Genomic DNA, 17,514 nt, shown 5'->3' with positions numbered 1-17,514 from the left:
GGAGGTCTAGGATTTGGGACCAGCAATGCAGAAGGAGCAGCAACATAGTTCCCATTTAGGATGGTGTCTGGTAAGATGGTGCAGGTGAGAATCATACAATCCCCTCAGCCCATTGAGTCCCTCTGAAGAGCATCTCATTCAATACCCAAAACCCTGCATTTCTCTCAGCTATCTCACCTGGCCTACACATCCCTGGACACTACAGGACAATTTCCACCTGTCCTGCACATCTTTGGACTGTGGGAAGAAACCAGAGCACCTGGAGGAAACCCACGGAGACATGGGGAGAACGTGCAAACTCCACACAGACAGTCACCCAAGGGTGGAATCGAACCCCTCGGTGAGGCAGCAGTGCTAACCACTGAGCCATCTGTGTGGGGATGGGGTGAGGGGGTGGGGGGGGGGGGGGGGGCGGTGTGCATCTCATATCTCTAATACTCTTGTCCTTCTAGATGGAAGTGGTCATGGGTTTGGAAGGTGCTATGTAAGGACTCCTTGGAGAATTGGAAGGAGAAATCTGGAATTGATACTCCTTCTAAAATGCTGTGTACACGAGGTCAATTGAAAGATCAAGACCGAGATGAAGAGGTAAGCCTGATCAATGAGGTCAAACAGTCGCTCCTTTTCCATCTCCACAGACCTAATGAATATTTTCCAGAACTTCCTGATTTTAAGAACATAGAACAGTACAATACAGGCCCTCTGGCCCCCAGTGTTGTGCCGACCTTTTATCCTACTCTAGGATCAAACTAACCTACATATCCTTCATTGTATTATAGTAAATTATTTGATATTTACAACATCTGCAGGATTTCACTTTTGTATTTGTGTTAATTTATTGTTATTGGGAAAGCATATCAAATAGCATGAAGTTCAGGTGTTCAAATGAGCTGAGACAGAGATAAATCAGAGCTCAAACAACTTGGAATGCTGAGCAGATGGGATAAGACGGCACGGTGGGCGGCACGGTGGCACAGTGGTTCAATTCCCGCCTCAGGCGACTGACTGTGTGGAGTTTGCACGTTCTCCCCGTGTCTGCGTGGGTTTCCTCCGGGTGCTCCGGTTTCCTCCCACACTCCAAAGATGTGCAGGCCAGGTGAATTGGCCATGCTAAATTGCCCATAGTGTTAGGTAAGGGGTAAATGTAGATGTATGGGTGGGTTACGCTTCGGCGGGGCGGTGTGGACTTGTTGGGCCGAAGGGCCTGTTTCCACACTGTAAGTAATCTAATCTAATCTAAAGATCTGCACACAGGTGAGAATGAAATCTATATAACTTTTTAAAAATGTCATGTGTATCATACAGTGAGAAAAACAGTAAAATACAGTGAAAAGCTTTCCCACTGTCACCACGATCCAACGCCATTTTGAACGGTTTTAAAAAGGTATAGCTTAAAGAGAGTCCATTGGTCGTGAACCAGCTCATCATCATCAGCAACGCTTGTGCCACCATCCCTCCTCCACTGCCTCACTGCTGTCTACACCAGAACCAACCAGTGGTGAAGTTGCCAATCCTCAGGCACCACCTTTCACCGCTGGGCCGGTTCTCCAATGCCACTTGTGCCAGACCCATCAACATCAGAGTACAACAAAATCACCGATATCCTCGCTGGGCCGGAATGCTTAGGAAATTTGTTTTTTTCTGGATTGTAGAATTACACCAGAATGCCTAACCCCAAGAAAAACACTATCAATATAAATATTTCTCCGAGACACAGAAAGCCTAACCACAAGTGTGTAAATGGAACAGTACGATCGATATTAATATTTATCTGAGACATACACAATGATAAAACATTATAAAGCAGGAAGACAATTTCTGTGGCTTATCCATTTTCCATTCTTTTTTTGCTCCCAACAATACTGCACTAAAATAATGCCAATGCCGTGGATTGACATTATTTGTTCAATAACATTTCTGGACAACTGGTGTTTCCAAACAACAGATTTCCAGACTGAAGAGGTTACTGTATAACGAGACTGAGGATGACATCGATACACCTGGTTGAGAATAGGACCTGTACAACCTGGATGATGGGAATTACCAACTGAGAAAATAGGCTACAGGAAAAGTTAAACGGAATCTCTGATGGGAAAATTGAGCAGGGAGGTGAGTGGGTGGCTTACAGACAACTCAAATGTCAATCAAACTGCAGGAATACTATAAGAATAGATTGTTTACCCATGACAAAGCAGCAGTCACCATTATTCCATCTGAATATCCTGTACTGCAGTCTCAAGAACATATATTCAAGTATTTAAGGGAACAATCGTTAAGCATAAATCTGGGAGGCTTGTGGAGCTCCCTGATGACCAAGCTGACAGAGAAACAACACACATCAGAAGGAAAGAGTTGAGAGAATAGATTTACAGCACAGTCTTCACAAATACCCAGATTATAGATTGCAAGCAAAAAAAAACACACAACTGCAGACTCATCTAGAATTTCAGTGAGTGTTATAACGCTTCTTTTCTCTCTGATTTAATTTGTTGGAACATTGAATGCCTGAGGAAGATATGTGGGAATAAATTCAAGCCAATTAAATTTGTTGCATCGAGTTGTACGGTTATTATTCTAGATATGCCCTTAATATTGCTACATTTTACTTCTCTTCATTTGCAATATTCAAAATATATGGAAACATTAAAAAAGGCGACTCAATGGGGTTATGAAAAGCAGATGGAATGGGCAATATTAGGTTACATGAAATGGATTTGTTTACAAAGTCTTCACACAATCTAAGTCAAGACTGTGCGTGTGTTACGTCAATGGGTCACACACTTGGCTTGAGGTCCCTCGGTGTTAGACTGACCGCCAGAGATTCGGCGAAAAGAATCTAGTGAGGCACCTTTGCTGAAGTTCTGAGGGATCAATCCGCAGTCGGAGGTGCCATGTTTTGAGTGAGATGACCATCTCTCAAGCAGATACGCAGCGGTATTGCAAAGATGAGCGCGGCAGCTGTCTTGGACAACACCGGGAACAGATTGTCACATTTCCGTTTGAGGGGGCTTTGCTAGATACAAATTGACAGCTGTGTTTTCAATGTTACAACAATAGTTTCATGGTCATCGGTAGATTCTTAATGCCAGATATTTAGATACAGGAAACATAATTGTTCACTGTACTTTAGGTCTGACTAGTGCCTTGTATATTTTTAGCAAAACGTCCTGTTAACTGTCGTTAAAATACTAGAGCATTGATTTCCCATCAGGAATGAATGTTAATGATGAACGGTTTATAGTAAGGAGCAGGGACAGGGAGTGCATGATGGGCTGCTGTTTAGAATGGAGATCTCCCTCCAGATATACAGCTCAGGGAGGGTCTCATGCTTTTTGCTTCCATCATATTCTGGCTCAAAGAATGGGGCTTCATCAGAGCTTTCATGCTCTCTTTTATTTTCAGTTCTCAGTTTCTCTTGCAGACACTGGATCTCACACCAAGCATTGTTTCTCCAGTTTATCTTATTAGTATCTTCTAATAACTCTTCCCCTCATCTTCATGTTCTTAAACATGAGTTGTTCATCTGTAATAGCTGCCTTTTCTGATCTGAAGTGTTAAGCCCACTTTGATGCTTGACTTGCCATTTAAGTCATTTGGTTTTACAGAACTGGGGAAAAAAAAGCCAAACATTGTCAAAGCTTTTCGCTCTGCACTCATTTTGGACAATTTGGAAAAATGACCAATTCAGTCTCGAGTCAATGGGAACTGGGGGAAACCTCTCAGTCATATCTGACATAAAGGAAGGTGGTCGTGATCATTTCTGGTCAGCTCAGGGGAGGTCCTCAGGGGACTGACCTAGGTCCAAACATCAGTGACGTTCCCTCTATCACAAAGTCAGAAGCGGGGATGTTTGCTGCTGGTTGCATAATGTTCAGCACCACACATAACTCCTCAGATACTAAAACAGTCCAATGAGTAATAAATACTGGCCCAGTCATCAAATCCCACATCCCATGAATGAATACAAAAAGAAAACTTGCATATCAGTGGAAATACAAAGAAGCAAACATTATGCAAGAAGCTACTTCATACAGAGGGTGGTTGGGGCCTGACATGTATTGCTTGCAAGGCAGGTTCAGTTGAGTCATTCAAAAGGAGCAGATTGATTTGAAATATTGTGCAGGGATCTGGAGAAAATGCAGAAAAATGGCACTAAGTCCCAATGCTTATTTGGAGAGCCAGTACAGAGATAATAGGTCAAATGGCCTTCTTCTGCACTATTACAAATCTGTAATTCTGTTTTGTGATCTATCATGACTTAAATCTCTAAACACAGATCACCTACAATCAGTTTACTTCCAAAATCCAATTTGGATAAGACAGCACTTGTTTGTAACTTGTAGCACTGAATGGCAATGGCTAATAGGGAAGTAGACAGTCCAGTGTAATCGAGGGCTGTACAGGGCAGGCTAACCCTATGTTCGATTCGCTAGCTGTACTATGTTCACCAACCAGTCAAAGCAACAACATGTATTACAACAACCAAAGGTTCGGGAAGGGATGTGTCAGCTACGACCCTGCTATGTGGCATTGGATATTAGACATTTGGTTCAGAAGACATTATTGTTCCCAAACTCTTATTGCTGTAATAATCTGTCAATAGAGTGGCCATGGAGAAAATGAGGACTGCAGATGTTGGAGAGTCAGAATCGAAAAGTGTGGTGCTGGAAAAGCACAGCAGGTTGGACAGCATCCGGGCATTGCAAGCCTGTTTAATTACTGGCTAGACAAACCCGTGAAAAGTGAATACTTTAAATTTGTTTGGAACCTTTGCCCTAAAAGCATTGTGGGTGTATCTACAGCAAATGGACTATTCCTGTTCAAGAGGCAGCTCAAGACCAACTTCTCGAGTGCAATTCTCTAATGGGCAAAAAATTGCTGTGCCAATCACAAAAGCCTCTCAATGGCAACTGCGATAAGACAAGAAATGCTGGCTGAGCCAGAGATACCCAGATCTGTGAATGTGCAACAAGAGGAAATCTCAGCCCTTGCTGGAGGTCACAGAGGAGTTTGGGAGTTGTGCCGTCCAACCTATCCATCAACGGAGGGAGAACAGTCTGAAGCACTGGTGGGGAACTGAAAGAAAGGTGTGCGGGATGAGGAGTAATGTTCTAAATGAATGCTAATGACAGAATGAACAAAAAAAAAAATCAAATTCCAAAATACCAGCAAGGTCAGTGTGAACTGATTTACAAACAACACAGCTGATTCAAGGCCAGGCAGTCTTCTATTCCTGGGGAATATTAGAAACAAAGGCAGGCCATTCAGCCCTTCAAGTTTATTCTATCATTCATGTAGATGTTGATTGCAGCATACTTTACTCATATATAGCTCCACATCCCTCGACCCGCCACAAACAGAAATAAAACAACCTTAGTCCTTAGTGACTTCCAGTATATATAGAGAGAACTCCAGTTGTTTGCTATCCTTGGTGTGGAAATATATTCTTCTCCAAAGAACATAAGCTCTCATTTTAAAATCAGATCCCCTCACTCCTGAGTCCACTGCTAGCTTTACCGACATATACCTCATCAGACCCTTGTAACATTTTCAACTATTGGTCAGTTCTTTCTTCTCACACGTTACTCCCTCCAATTTCCTGAGAAAATACTAACCATCATTTTCAACTTCAAAATACCGCTGGACAAATTTTTCTTTCCGGTCCTCAGTCTGCGCTCCCATGGGCTTCGAGAGATCTCGGAATGTCTTTGCATTAGTCAGATCCAACTCCTGGGAGTATAAGACAAACATGATGATAAAAAGAATGTTAAGGGTGTTTGAACATTCAAGAGCCAAATAGATCAACGTTGAGTGAACTGGAATACTTGTAATTCATTGAAGGAGGTGTAAAAACACACACACAAACACACACACACACGGACACACCCACACACAGACACACCCACACACAGACACACCCACACACAGACACACCCACACACACACACACACCCACACATACACATACACACAGACACACAGAAACACACACAAGGACACACCCACACATACAAATACACAGACACACACCCCCCCAGACACACACACACACACACCCATACCCACGCACACACAGATACACCCATACCCACGCACACACAGACACACCCACACCCACACCCCCACAAACATACCCCCATACACACACTTACACACACCCACACACAAACACACACTTACGAAAGGTTTCAACTGTTGCCATCTCTAGTGTTAAACAAGTAATATATATTATTATAACACCTTATACATTGAAGCTGTGTTGCTTGGAGTACAGAGACAACAATTAAAGCATTAATAAAACAAAGAAATGCGGATGCCCAAGATGTGAAACAAACCAAAGCAAAAATTGCTGGAGAAACTCAGTACGTCTGGCAGCTTTTCAAGTGCAAACACCCTTCTTCAGAACTGAAGTGTTAACTCTGTTCTGCCATACATGTTACAAGGAGAAACAAACAGTTACTATTTACGCTGAGACAAAGGATGTGGGGAGTGATGGCCTTATTAAAGCAGTTTAAAATCTTTATGGAGACAGATAACCTGAGCAATAAGATTGAAGGCAAAAGTATATGGTATCACATGTGTATGATGATAACATAAACGGGGCAGAATTCTCACTTATAGCTGAAGTGGAAAAGCAGCAGCAGCAGCGCGTTATAAACCTCCTAACATCTTAGTGAGTGCTGAATATTCTGCACTGTTGAAGGATGTTGAAGGGGGTGCGCCATCTGCAATTGGTGGATAGATTTGTAACATGGTGTCTGAGGAAAAATATGGCCTTTGGGATTGGGTGGATGGATTAAGGAGGTCATTATGGGTTCCTAAAGAAATAGGGACAGTTTGCAGAGATGAAAGGAAGCAATTAAGAAGGACTATCGATTCTTGAAGATCTCCACATGCATGCTTTACAGGTAAGTGAACATGGAGGCAGCGTAACATGTGGAAAATGTAAGACTTTGAATGACTTCAGTTTATGGGGAGTGTGAAGTCAGCTAGGAGAGCATTCAAGGAGCAGTTGAGTCTGGATAAATGGCAGCATAACTTACATTATGAGGATTATCCTAATGTACTTACATTTAAGTGACATAATACCTGGAATTTGTATGTACACAAATGAAATCAGACTGAATTTACATTGACTTCAAATAGGAAGTTACAAACATACCCCCATAACAAAAGCAAGATTTGTATTTGTTTGTGACGTGACACGGTAGTTACGGGCAAGAATGTACCATCATCCAGCAGGAAGCCAATGGATCACTGATACCATTAGATGCTTCTGGGATCTTCCCACATCTAATCTGGCTGCTGTGTTTGCCTACATAATAAGTGACTTAAATTCCTAAAGTAATTCCTGGTATGTACGTATGTACATATAAGTGTGTCCCGAGAACATGAAAGCTTATGATAAATAAACAAATACATACAAGTTCTGTCCTTGCACAATTGATCACCTACCTCAGAGTCGTAATCAGCAAGTATCCAGGGGAATACTGGGTACTGCATCAGATCATTATAGGTTCGCCCTGCCAAAGTGTTCAGGTACATGAGATACTCAAAGTTGCTGATCTCTCTTTTCTACCACAGATGGAAAAAAGTCACATCAAAAAACTCCAACAATTAACACTTTATTGCAGTTGCTATATTAATTACAAGCCACCGCAAACGTTTGGTGGACTGTAGACAGTATTTTGTAATGGATTGGTGGTTTGAGTTTCATCCAAAAGGTGCTATGCTAATGTTAACTAGTTTTAAATATCTGACTCTCCTGATAACTGTCGTGTGCAATGTCAGATGAGGAAGCCACCAGTGTCAATACAAGAGATCGACCCCTGTAGAAATGACCAGCACAATGGCTATATCACATTGTTGCATTGAAACTGCAGTGCAGAAAACCAAAATTCATAAAACATATCCATAGCTAGGCACAAGGACATAAAAGCATAAGAAAAAGGGCCACGTGCAAACTCACTCTCCCATTCTTTCAGATCACAGCTGAATTTCTGCATCAATTTCAGTTTCCCATCCTAACCCTGTATCTCAATTCTTTTACTGGTCAATGATTTTATTCTTGAATATTCTTAATAACTGAACATACACAGTTCTCTGAGATAAAGAATTCTTCCAAAGGTTCACATCGCCTTCAGCAAAGAAATTTCTCCTCATTTCAGCCCAAAAACCTTCCAGCTTTTGAACTTGAGATGAAAACCTTTAATTTTCGACAGTCCAGTCAGAGGACTAAGAGTCTCTCAGCCTCTACCCAGTCTAGCCCTCTCAGAATGCTACACATCTGTTTAGGGTTTGGTATTTGGCACAAAGCGACTTGGGAGTGTCAGTCTTAGATCAGTCCAGAGTTGATAAGCATGCTAGCGCTCTGATGGACTGTGCTCTATTCACTAAAATGACAAATCCACCAGTTTTGTGGGTTCAACTAAAGAGCTCCCTTGAGAGGTTTAAGGTGTTGAGTACAATGCGAGTGGGCAAGACTGTTCAGGAAAACTGGCTCCTACAGGCCCATCTACACCTTTTAACGGTGAACACGAAAGCTCAAAATTTAAGCACAGACTAGAATTGGACTATTTTTCACGAGGAGTCAGGCTCTTTGGAATTCCAAAACCAGGAAAAAAACATGCTCAATTACCCACCATTTGGAACATCAGGTGGAAGAACTTAATCAGTAAATGACCCAATTTCATCTATAGTGGTGTGTCCCATTGTCGGTATTGTAGGTATGGAAGAGTCGGATTGTACACCAGGTTAAGTCAAATGCCTGAAAAGCAAACTCAGGCAACATTCTCAACAGCTAGCCCTACCAAGGTGAGACAAAGTGCATCTTACCTGCCATTTCTGTGTAACTGCTTTCTCACCCATTGTTTTTCTGTGTAAGGGGAAAATCAACAGGAGAATCTTTATTAATAGATCATTATAAAAATAGAAATCAAACTTACACACAGCTCTCTTAATGGTAGTAATGTAATGGCAATGCAATGGGATTACTGTGTGTACTGCTATCGCAGGATATTCGGTTCATACAAGTCCACATGCAAACAAACCTGGGTCCCTGGCGCTGTGAGGCAGCAGTGCTAACCACTGAGCTATCATAACCTGCAAACACCTTAACTTCTGCTGTTCAGAATAAGACAGCTGTTTGGCAAATGCATTCTTAACCAGAGAATGCTAGGGAAAAGCAGCAGGTCTGGCAGCATCTTTGGAGAGAAACAGCGTTAATGTTTCAACTCTAGTGTGACTCTTCTTCAGAAGAGATCATACTTGAAACCTTAACTCTTTCTCTTTCCACAGACGCTGCCAAACCTTGTTGAGTTTCCCCACAATTCTCTGCATTTGTTTCAGATTTCTAGCATCCACAGTATTTTGCTGTCATCTACATTCTTAACCGAGGTCTTTAGAGATGTCCCTGAGGGTTAACAATTGTTCACATGGAACAAAAGCAACTGTCATAGATGATCTTGCATCCAAGTACAGTGACCTTATGATCCTTAATTATTTTTATATTTACAGATTGTAGTGATTGGAATGAGGACGAAGTACATCTCATTGACTATGAGATCCTTGATTGAGGTGGATAAACTGGTCCAATCAGGGAAACCTAGCTGACAGATATAAACAGGAGATTAAACAGAAGGGGCTGTCCTAGAAGTGGCTGGAAGGAGTGTCAAGATGGACCGAGATCCGTAAAGGGCATAAGGCCGGGCTGTCTTTGAGTGGCTAAGGTGGGAAGGACGGGTGGTTTGCTGGGTTGCCAGGGGTGTTTGTGTTTTATTGTTCATTTTAACAGACTGTTTGTATGTGATTGTGTTTACGGTTTCTTTTTTGATAATGTAAGGTGGGATTCAAGGTTCATCTTCGTTTCCCTGAGAACTGGTTGTACGCTGGGGTTTGGGGTCTGGCTTGCTGTCCCTTTCCCCTGTAAGTTGCTGTTTCTTGTTTACAGCTGTTAACGTTAACCTCTTGTTTGTTTGTAATTTGTACTGTTTAATAAAATTTTTTTAAAAAACAGGAAATTCCCTCAGTCTCGGGGCTGGTCACTGCCCATGTACAGTGCACACATAAATAAAGAGTGACTTGGTAGCAAGATACCAGTCTCTATGCAATCATTTCACAGATAAAGTGCAAAGATTTAATTTAACTTTCAACACTTTGTGACCAACATCATAAAGTATACCAAGTTACCTTAGTGGCAGACAGACAGAGATGAAGGATTGACATTTGGCTTAATCTCAAATAAGTAAAGCCCTGGTTTTTGTTTGCTTATAAACAGCTTGCAGGTTTCTGCAGCTAGGAATAATAAAATGTCAAAAGTTGATCAATCTTTTAGAGTTTAATGTGTCAGGGTACAAATGAGCTGATGCTGTTCTAGAGTTACAGAATCATAAAGGTGTCCAGAACGGAAACAGACCATTCGATCCAACCCGTCCATGTCAAAGAGATAGCCTAAACTGATCTATTCTCTGTTGTTGAAGTCTTTGCTGATTCAAAATTTACAAATCTATTTCACTGACGATGGAACCTTACTGTGAAACCAGGTAGCCAAGGAAGTGAAATAATAGGCTCTGATGGAGAACTGGTTGGCACCTGTTGTTTTGAAGGAAATACACTGTTGCTCTGTACCATGCCAACAATAACACAATAACATTATGAATTAGCAATGACCCAGATTTTGACAGCTATTATAGAATCTATATTTGCCACTTGGCCCATCGATTCCACACTGTCTCCCTGAAGAGCATCCCACCCAGACCCTGCTTATTCCTGAAACCCTGCATGGCTAATGTCAAGAAGCTAATAACTATACACAAAAGAAAACAACTGTCACTGTTAAAGTCACGGCAACGTGCTCAGTGACATAAATGCAATACACCTAGCCTGCATATCCCTGGACACTATGGGCAACTTACCATAGCCAATCCACCCTGACCTGCACATCTTTGGACTGTGGAAGAAAATCAGAGCACCTAAAGGAAACCCACGCAGTTACAGGGAGAACATGCAAACTCTGCACTCCCTCAATCGTCTGAGGGTGGAATCAAACCTGGGTCCCAGCCGCTGTGAGGCAACAGTGCTAACTACTGAGCCATCGTAACCTGCAAAGACCTTAACTTTTTCCTAATAAATTGAAGAGTTTTAGGATTGGTAAGGAATGACAAAAATTCACTTGCCTCCCAGTGGAAAAGAACAGGGCAATTTCTTTTTTGTTCTCTTAAAGACATGAATAAGCTTTATTTTAACTCAATGTTAGCAAGTTGATTTTCAGGAAGTGAAAATCAGGCCCATTCTGTATATCTGGATAGATGCAATAAACAGATTTGATACATGCCTTCATTTGGTGATGGAATCTAATTCTTAACAATTATACTCTGCTCTACAGTATTCAATTACTTAATGCAACCACATGTTGAATAATTAGGTCTATTTTCTTCTCTGAGATGTTTAAAATTATGAAGCGATGGGATAATGTTGATAGAAACAAGTTATCCTCAGTGATTCAGATGAATGTTGGGTCATCTCTGCAAGATGAAATTCAGGCAACGTACTCCACAATGGAGCTGAACTTGCTGTTTTCCCTTACCTTCACTATCAAAGCTCCTCATATTTTTGAAAATGTCTCATAAGTCACACCTTCAGATCCTTTTTCCTAAAGAGAACAATCCCAGCATTTTTTAACCTCTCCATGTGAACCATGGGATAACTCAGTTAAAAGACAACCCCCTTTATCCTCTCTAAGAATGTAACACCCTTTCTGAACAATGGCTCCAGAGTTGGGCATTAGTCTCCAACCAGAAGATAATCAAACTGATTTTTCTGCTCATTAATTTTTCTCACAGACTAAGTGCAATGGGACCTTTTTTTTCCACTGGAGTGTAGGAGGCTGAGAGATTACCTTATGAAGGTTCATAAAATCATGAGGGGTATAGATAACATTAATGGGAGTTAATTTCTGAGGATGGGGGACTAGGGGATATATTTTTAAGATGAGAGGAGAGAGATTTTAAAAAGACATGAGGGACAAATGTTTCATAGAGAGGGTGGTTTGTGTGTGAAATGAGTTTCCTGAGAAAATGGTGGATATGGGCACAATTGCAATGTTTAAAATACATTTGGATAAGTACATGAATAGGAACGGTTTGGAGGGATATGGGCTGGGAGCAAGCAGGTGGAACTGGTTTAGTTTAGGGTTATGGTTGGCATGGACTGGCTGGACCGAAGGGCTTGTTTTCCCTGCTGTATGACGCTATGGAGGAAGTCACAGGATAGGATTGGCTTGGGGGCAAGTGAAGGCAAGAGATCATGTGACATCCAGGAATCCAAGCAGAGACAGCAAATCCCCGCAGGACGAAGGTGTTCTTTTCTTTGTTTAAACATAATAGTTTAAACAGAAAAATTGAAAACTGTTCCTGCTCTTCTCCACGCTGTGTGAAAGGGCGATGTACAGCAAACAATGAACGTATGTGTGTGAAGAACAGCAAGCTATTATTAAATAGCTTTTAGGGAACACATCATTGGTTCAGGAATTAAGTGGGAGTTACTGTGTGTTTTTGTTTAACTAGCAACTATTTCCATCTAAGTCTGCAGGATGAAACACACCATAACAACCAGTTCACAACTGATTCACAGTAGCTAATGTCAAGAGGCTAATAACTATACACCAAAACAATTGCCACCTTTAAAGTCACCGGCATGTACTCAGGGACATAAATGCAATACACCCCTTGTATGTATTTTTATTATTGCCTTGCATATGTCATTCTAGATTTTCACTTTAAGTTTAAGATTTAGTCTGGTTTTCTTTGAGACTTTTAACAAACAGCCAAGAATCATTGAATCCCTACAGTGTAGGAAGAGGCCATTTAGCCCATTGAGTCTGTATTGGTCCTCTGAAGAGCATCCCACCAAAATTCACGCCCCCCAACCCATTTCTGTAACCTCACATGGGGGTTTTACTGTGGTCAATTCACCTAACCTGCACATCCCTGGACAGTATGGGCAATTTAGCGTGGCTGATACCACCAACCTGCACATCTTTGGACTACTGTGGGAGAAAATCGGAGCATTCTGTGGAAACCCACGCAGACACTGGGAGAATGTGCAAACTCCACGCAGACAACCCCCAAAGGGTGGAACCAAATCCAGGTCTTTGGCACTGTGCTAATCACTGTGCCTCCACTAGCAATCAAGTATTTTGTTAAGATCAATGCTGTCATTGTTAATTGGTACTTTTGGCTATTTATGCAACAGGGGCTTAAAGGCCACTCTCAAAAAGAATGGAATTTCTCCACTTGCCCCTCCCTCCAGCTCTAATTGTCTCCCTCCTCTCTGGAAGTCTCAGACAGCCCCAGCAACTCTTAGATTAGATTAGATTAGATTAGATTACTTACAGTGTGGAAACAGGCCCTTCAGCCCAACAAGTCCACACCGCCCCGCTGAAGCGCAACCCACCCATACCCCTACATCTACCCCTACCTAACACTACGGGTAATTTAGCATGGCCAATTCACCTGACCTGCACATCTTTGGACTGTGGGAGGAAACTGGAGCACCCGGAGGAAACCCACGCAGACACGGGGAGAGCGTGCAAACTCCACACAGTCAGTCGCCTGAGGCGGGAACTGAACCCGGGTCTCTGGCGCTGTGAGGCAGCAGTACTAACCACTGTGCCACCGTGCTGCCCACATGCCACCGTGCCACCCACAAGTGCCTTCTGCTAGACTGGATAGTGTTTCAACTACTTTGATTGTTGACCAACATCATGAATGGGCAAGGTTTAGAGAGATATTGGCCAAGTGCTGGCAAATGGATTAGATTAATTCAAGATTTGTGGCTGGCATGGACAAGTTGGACCAAAGGGTCTATTTCTGTGCTGTACATCTCTCTTTCTTTATGACTCTATTTAGTCAAGTTGAGAGGGGAAAGACCTAAACGACAACTTTTTCACACAGAGAGTAGTACGTGTATGGAATGAGTTGCCAGAGAACTTGGTGGAGGCTGGTATAATTGTAACATTTAAAAGGCATTTGGATGGATATATGAAGAGGAGGGGTTTGGAGGGATATGGGCCAGGAGCTGGCAGGTGGGACTAGATTGGGTTGGGATATCTGGTCGGCATGGACGGGTTGGACCAAAGGGTCTCTTTCTGTGCTATACATCTCTATGACTCTATCTACATCCATACAATCCATTGTTGGGCTGATTCCCATCATTCTCCCATCAACAACCACAGGACCCACACTGTTTTCAGACATTTATTCAATAAGCCAAATTCACTTGGTCCAGCGTTAATGCTTGACTTGCTCCAGCACCTGAGTACAAATCAAACCTGACACAAATGCCTGGAATAGAGGCATGTAGCCTTGACTGCATATCCTTTTAGGCTTGTGTTATATGTGAAAGTTAGCAACATGTAAACAGCGTGAGCTGATTTCACAGTCACCTGGGTGGTTACATTTATCCTGACAACAATTTCAGTTGTACGAGTACAAAGTGAACAATCCTTGTGTGTTTTTTTTAGCTAAAATGACTGAAGGGAACTTCACTTCCATTTTACTTTACAATCTTAACTGGACATGCTTTACCTCTATGTACTAATGTTGGAAGCATAGATTAAAACCCAGCTCTGTGCTCCCTTCTCATTCGCACTGGTGAAAGGAGAAACTCAACCCATTGATCCACCAATGGGACCATATAGAAAATTAACCAACAACATGTACTAGTATAGCACAGTTAACATAATGCAATGTCTTAAGGAGTTTCACAGGAGCATAATTGGTGATATTAGACCTAAAACCTGGTCAAAGATATAGGTTTTAAGGAACATCTCGAGGTAAAGGGAGAGATAAAGAAGCAGAGAGGGTTTGGGGAGAAAAATTTCAAGTTTAGAGAAGGCACAGCCACCTAAGAAAATCAGCCAAAATCCGGTCTATAATTTGAAATAAGTTCACTAAACATTACAAATAATTTGTCGTATTTTGCCGAAATGAAGTACAGAGGTTTGTATTGCAGAGCGTAGATTTCTAGGGCCAGGGGGAAAGGTGATATCCATTAGGCGGCACAGCGCTTAGCACTGCTGCCTCACAGCGCCAGGGACCCTGGTTCGATTCCACCCTCAGGTTACGATCTGTGTTGAGTTTGCACATTCTGTGTGGGTTTCCTCTGATGCTCCTGGTTTCCTCCCACAGTCCAAAGATGTGCAGGTCAGTTGGATTAGCCATGCTAAATTGCTAGAGGTGCTCAGGGATGTAGAGGCTAGGCGGGTCACTCTTCAGAGGGTCAGTGTTGACTCGATTGGCCAAATGGCCTACTTACACACCATGGGGATGCTATGATTCTAATCAAAAGGGTCTGGGGGACCTGGCTTCATTGACCCTGCAATAGAATTGGATTACACAGGAGCAGAGGCAAATGCGCCCTCAAACAAAAACTCAATCAAGATGTCACCACAGGTTGAATGGACAGAATCTAAATGGGGTGGAGGAGCAGAGGGACCAGAGTGTATATGTGCACAGATTATTGACGGTGGCAGGACAGGCAGACATACAATACTCTTAGTTTTATTAATGGGGGTGGTCCCCAAGAGAAGGGGGGAGATTCTGAACAAGATACTTGTTATACCTGAGCTGATGGTACAGCTATAGGGGGCCACATTATTCGAAAGATGTGAACCCTTTGAAGAAACAGGACAGAAGCGATTTACAAGAACAGTTCCAGGAAGGAGAAACTTCACTGATGAGGATAGTTTGAAGAAGTTGGGACTGTTCTCCTTGGAGAGACGCCAGTGGAGAGACTTTATAGACGTTTTCAAATTTGTAAGCAGTCTGGATAGAGTAGATAGAGAGAAACTTTCATTTAAAAAAAGGAATGAGAGAGACTAGAGTTAAAGTGGTGTAAAAATATAATAAGGGTGATTTGAGAAAAACACCTTCTACTCATTGCGTAGCCAGCCTCACCTCCAATCACAGGGCTGGTTCTATCCCTGTAGGAAACCCATCAGCAGCAAACATAGGATGAAACCCAGCGCTGTGATGTGGAGGAGGTACGTAGCATGGAAGGAGTCACGGGACCTGACGGGCATGAGTTAGACAGAATTCCCACAGTGTTGAAACAGGCCCTTCAGCCCAACAAGTCCACACCAATCCTCTGAAGAGTAACCCACCCAGACCCATTCCCCTATTGCCATACATTTTCCCCTGACTAATGCACCTAACTTACATATCCCTGAACACTATGGACAATTTAGCATGGCCAATTCACCTGACCTGCACATCTTTGGACTGTGGGAGGAAACCGGAGCACCCGGAGGAAATCCACACAGATACGGGGAAAATGTGCAAACTCCACACAGACAGTTGCCAGAGGCTGAAATCAAACCCGGGTCCCTGGCGCTGTGAGGCAGCAGTGCTAACCACTGAGCTGCTGTGCTACCCTCGGCCCAGTTGTCAGGGGAGTCACAAGAGAGTAGGTCAGGAGGGATATTGGGTGGAGCTGGTGGGCAAGTTGGGGGCAAGAGAGAGAGAGAGATAGGATTTCCATGGTCAGATGAGAGGGGGAGAAGGCTTCAAGGAGATAAGGAGAAGAAAAGAGGTCACACTGCGACAAGGGAGAGGGAGGATGGAAGCAAGATGGTGTGAGAGGAGAGGGAGTTTGCAAAACAGATTGAACTGTTTCAAAGCTAGAAAGAGGGAATATTCAGCTACATGGTTATCAGAAAAAAAAACTGGAAATTATTGAGCTCATGAATTCCTTGCAAATCAATGTGGAATCTCAAAATTAAGACAGCATTCAGGAGCTACTATATGGAGGGAAATAAACATAATGGGTGTTATTGTAATGAACACTGTGACAACTACTAAATTTAAATCTTAAGTGGAGATCTGAGCTACAATGAAAAGGCCAGCACGGTGGCTCAGTGGTTAGCACTACTGCCTCACAGCACTAGGGACCCAGGTTCGATTCCACCCTTGGGTGACTGTGTGCGGAGTAACTACCGAGAAAATCTGAAGAAGAGACCGAGAGTTTGTTTGTGGTTGGGGAAGAGTATTCTGACCCCTGTTCCTAATTCTAAAGGATGTGATGGGGAAGATCAAATGATGGGTGGATTGGGGAAAGCAGGAGAAGCATTCCATCGAGGAACACATACCAAGTTCAATCAGTTGAGAGATGCATTCACCTATGTTTTTAGCTGAGGGACAGTATCCCTGCAGGCTGCACATCACACAGGAGTTGGCGACGTTGTACTGAGTTGATCCTAACCTTGCTTAATGGAAAATTCTCTCCTGTCAAATCTGCAGGTAGGATGCTGCCAACTCCAATAAACAAATCCCAGCATCCTCTCTCCCTTCCTCCTTCCATATTCCCTGTCTCCTTTGCCTTTACAACACTCATCTTTTGATTTTTGTTTTTGCATGCCATCGATGACCTCAGCCAGCGAGGCTTTTTATTGGGACACTTAGGCAAACTCAAAAAGCTAAAGAATGTAACCATGTTCCCTTTGCAATGCTTTCTGGG

At 42.7% G+C, this 17,514-nt stretch overlaps 1 protein-coding gene across 1 annotated transcript in view; it reads right to left on the bottom strand.

Moving 5' to 3' along the window:
* Window positions 1-17,514, bottom strand: part of wdfy4 (WDFY family member 4) — a 312,072-nt gene that overhangs the window by 66,500 nt on the left and 228,058 nt on the right. The window contains exons 49-51 of the mRNA XM_072583190.1: window positions 8,836-8,875; window positions 7,456-7,575; window positions 5,616-5,730 (exon numbers count right to left, since the gene is read on the bottom strand). Of these exons, the coding sequence (XP_072439291.1) occupies window positions 5,616-5,730; window positions 7,456-7,575; window positions 8,836-8,875 (275 nt within the window). The remainder of the gene's footprint in view (window positions 1-5,615; window positions 5,731-7,455; window positions 7,576-8,835; window positions 8,876-17,514) is intronic.

The sequence above is a fragment of the Chiloscyllium punctatum genome, chromosome 13, assembly GCF_047496795.1.
Source record: "Chiloscyllium punctatum isolate Juve2018m chromosome 13, sChiPun1.3, whole genome shotgun sequence".
Classification (NCBI taxonomy): Eukaryota; Metazoa; Chordata; class Chondrichthyes; order Orectolobiformes; family Hemiscylliidae; genus Chiloscyllium; species Chiloscyllium punctatum.
Note: the sequence above shows the minus strand (reverse complement) of the source record. Positions and strands in the feature narration are given on the sequence as shown.